This window comes from Monoraphidium neglectum, assembly GCF_000611645.1.
Source record: "Monoraphidium neglectum strain SAG 48.87 unplaced genomic scaffold scaffold02103, whole genome shotgun sequence".
Lineage (NCBI taxonomy): Eukaryota > Viridiplantae > Chlorophyta > Chlorophyceae > Sphaeropleales > Selenastraceae > Monoraphidium > Monoraphidium neglectum.
In genome coordinates this window covers 7,662-11,281 of record NW_014011525.1, presented here as the reverse complement: position 1 = coordinate 11,281, position 3,620 = coordinate 7,662, and the positions used below count along the sequence as shown (strand labels likewise).

Genomic DNA, 3,620 nt, shown 5'->3' with positions numbered 1-3,620 from the left:
GGTTTGGGTGGGGCGCACTCATCCAGTGGTGCGATGAGGGTGGGCCCTGGCAGGCTAGTTGGTCAGTAGCCAGACACACATTCAGTGGGTTTGGTGGTTGTAGCCCAGAGGGCTGGAGCCAAGGGGCCCAGGGTATTGGCAGAGATGCAGTACTGGCCGGGGTGTGGTCATGCAGGCGGGACCATCCTGGACAATGATAGGGGTGCTCCGCCCTGGGGTGCTGTTCAGTGTGCGTGCGGTTCCACTGGTAGATCACCAGCACAAGATTGCCTGTGGGCTTCACCACTCACTCGCAACGCCGGCGAGGCAGAACAGCGCCAGGGCGGCGGCAGCCAGGACGATGGTGGTGCGGGCCATGGTGGCGGATGTGGACGGGTCAGCGGGGTGGTGGGCGCAGAAGAATGTTTGGGGTCCGCTTGTACCCTGTATTTATAGCAGGGCATGACGCGAGAGCGATCGCACCCGAGTGACTCGTTCTCACCGGCCATTACGACATACGCTCGGGTGAGTGTACGTTCTTCGGAGCGCACCATGAGGGGCGAGCGTCATGGCCTAGAGTACGTCACGTGCCAATGCGGCATATTGGCATTAGCAATGACGCGCCCCACGCTGGCGATCGTGGTGTCGCTCCTGGCCTCCGCAGCGGCACTAGCAGCGGGCGCGGTACCTGCGTACAGCGTCCGCGCGCTGGGCGGCGCGAGTGACATTCTAGGCGTGTCAGGCCTCTTCTATGATCCGACCGATGAGATCGGCGGCGTCGCTCGCCCGCCGCCGCTCGTCGTCATGTGGGGCGGGTTTGCTCAGCCCGCGTCGGCCACGCACGGCTATGCGCATGTGTTTGCGTCCAGCGGCCTGGCAGTTCTCGCCCTGGATGACGCCTTGGCAGCAGAACCCAGCGGTGGCGGGCACAAAGCGCCGACCCTGAGCCGCGCCAGCCGGCGCCGCGCCGAGGCCGAGGCGGTGCGGCGCCTGGCAGGGGAGGGGGCCGTCGACGCTGCGCGCGTGGCGTACTGGGGCGTCGAGCACGGGGCGGCGGCTGCGCTGGAGGCGGCGCTGGCGGCGCCAGAGGGGCAGGCACAGATCATCGTTTTGCAGGTGCGGGTGACAATGGATTCCATGAATCCGTGTCTCAGACCCTGGGCCCTCGGCTGGCGGTGGGCAGGCAGCACCGTGGCTCCGCCAGCACGTGAGGCCCCAGCAGGCATGCATTGCGTGCAGCTGCTGGCACTCAGCAACCTACGCGCCACCGGCTGCAGCGCGCTCAAAATACCTGCTGCGCAGCGGCGTCACCCCCCCTCGCCGCCGCCCGCCCACGCAGACCCCGTGGCTGGGCGCCGCGCGTGCCCACGCGTGGCGCCACCTGACGGCACGCGGCTGGGCGCACGCGGCCAAAGCGCTCGCGGTGGCCACCGCGGACGCGGCCGCGGCGCTGCTGGGCCTGCCGGCTGTCGCGGCCGTGCCATTGGCCGGCCCGGCCGGGTCCGGGGCCCTGCTGGAGCTCCCGCCAGCCGAGCTGGCCGCGCACAGGGCCGCGGCCGCCGCGCGCCTGTCGACTCTGGAAGCCCGTGCAGCAAAGGTGGGCGCGGGGGCCAGTGACCGCCTAGCGACCCTGTCTGTGGGGATGCCCTGCACGGCTGCAAATGGCGGTGCCCCGCCCTCAGATTCATAATGCTGATTGGATGGCCGGACTGCCCGGACTGCTGGGCTTGCGGCTTGTGACGCTCGCGCCCAACAGGCACGCCCTCCCTGTCCCTCCCCTCCGCCGACGCTTCCCACCTCCACCGCAGGATGCTGCAGCCGCCCTGCCCGCCGGCAGCGTCCGCGCCGCGGCGCTGCTCGAGCTGTTGTTTACAGGCGACCCCGTGCGGCGCCTGCTGCCAGAGCTCCCCACCCACCTCGCATTCTACGCGGCGACCGGCGACGAGGACGCGAGCGGGGCTGATTACACGCGGACGTCGAAGCTGGGGCGGTACGTCAGCTTCCACGCGGTGCGCGCGGGGCGGTACGGCCTCCTGGCAGCAGGGCTCGGCGTCGCGGGCAGCGAACGTGCAGGCGGACGGGGCGGCGGCGGCGGCGCGGGCGGCGGCGGCCAGCCAGTGGCGAGCCCGGACAGGGAGGCGTTTGAGGACGCGGTGTTGGACCAGGCCCTGATGTTGGCGGCGCTGCTGGGCCGCCGCGACGACGGCGACGCAGGGGGGCCTGTGGAGCCGGACGGCGAGCGGGACGCTGCGGCTCCGCCCCTGAGCGGGGCGGGCGAGGGCGGGGCGGAGCCGCCGGGCGGCCAGGCGGCGGCGGGACAGGTCGAGGAGGCGGCGCCGGAGGCGGCGGCGGCGGGCGCGGGCGAGGACGCGCCGGAGCTGGTGGCGGGGCCGCCGGGCGCTTGCCAAACGGACGATACAGGCGGGTCGTGCCCCAACCAGGAGGCCTCGGAAGCGCGTGGCACAATCCAGTTTCACTTGCAAGTGGTTTCGAGGCGCGTGCAGCTCGCCTTGCAGTCACTCTGATTGAAATTGAAGTGTGTTTTGCCCATGGAAATGTCCAGCGTCAAGGAAACGCCACCCCTCCGGCATTGAATGGACATAATTGACCAGCCATTTGACTTCTGCCGTGCAGTCTACCGTCCCCTTGCCTTTTTCTTGCGTCTCTCTCTCTGTATCTCAAGTGGACCGGCTGTGCTGTAAGTTAAGCTCAAACGGCTTGATGTTTGCCCCAGGTGCTGCTCATAGCATATGCAGCACGCCGCAGATTTGACTGTGTGTTGTCCAGTCTGCAGTCTCCAGCTTTAAGCAAGTGTTCAGTGTGTCTGAGTGTGTAAATCCAGACATTCCCGGTCGACTTCTGACGAACCTTTCTTCTCACTTTGCAGCTTTCAATAGAGTAAGGACCAGTGCTGCGCTGGTGCGTCGCTCCGCTTTGCTGCGTTGCCAGACTCGCGGTGTCGGTGTCCAGCCAACGCACAACTGCGCAGCCAGGCCCAACCGTCACGGCGCCCTCCGCTGGCCAGAGCACCCAAGCTCAGCAAGCGAGGCGTGTGTGCTGCCGAGGCTGGTGGTGGGCACCTTGCTTTCACTAAGGCAGTGGGGAATCAATTTGCTGCACTCGTGCCATTCCAAGCTGCTTGGCCGCCTGACTAGCCTGCGAACAGGCAGCCTGCGCTGCAGGCATGAGACCGCGCGGCCGATGGCGGCTAGCCTGCGTGGCGGCCCAGTCGCACGCATGGCAAGCTAGCAACAGCTCGAACATGTTGCTACGGTTCGGTTTGATCTGTGATGTGATTCTGTTCAGCAAATACAGACAACTACACGTTCAAAGGTTGGTGCTCAGGCGGGCGGCTCGCCACTGCAGATGCGCACTGCCGCGAGCTTGTCAAGCAGCAGCGAGCGCAAAGCCATCGGGGTACCCTACCCATACACGTTTCACCAGCGTTCCTGAAGTGCAAACCCAGCGGCCGCGCAGTGTCTCATCAAAATTCGCGCCGCCAGCGCAGCATGAAATGTGCAGGCATGCCCAGCGGAAGGGGGATGGTATCGAGGCATAGGGCATCGTGCAAAGTTGGGGGCCTCCGCACAGCAGCGCAGCTGCTCGCTTGCCAGACCGCTGCTCGCGCTCCAAGCCTGCTG

At 67.1% G+C, this 3,620-nt stretch overlaps 1 protein-coding gene across 1 annotated transcript; it reads left to right on the top strand.

Annotated features, from left to right (window-relative positions):
* Nucleotides 1–594: 594 nt before the first annotated feature.
* Nucleotides 595–2,504, top strand: MNEG_9893 (hypothetical protein; the record flags this gene model as incomplete). The annotated part of the gene is made up of 3 exons (XM_014041636.1): nt 595–1,095; nt 1,319–1,576; nt 1,788–2,504. The coding sequence occupies 3 exons, from the start codon at nt 595–597 to the stop codon at nt 2,502–2,504; spliced, it is 1,476 nt and encodes a 491-aa protein (XP_013897090.1).
* Between the last annotated feature and the right edge of the window lie 1,116 nt (nt 2,505–3,620).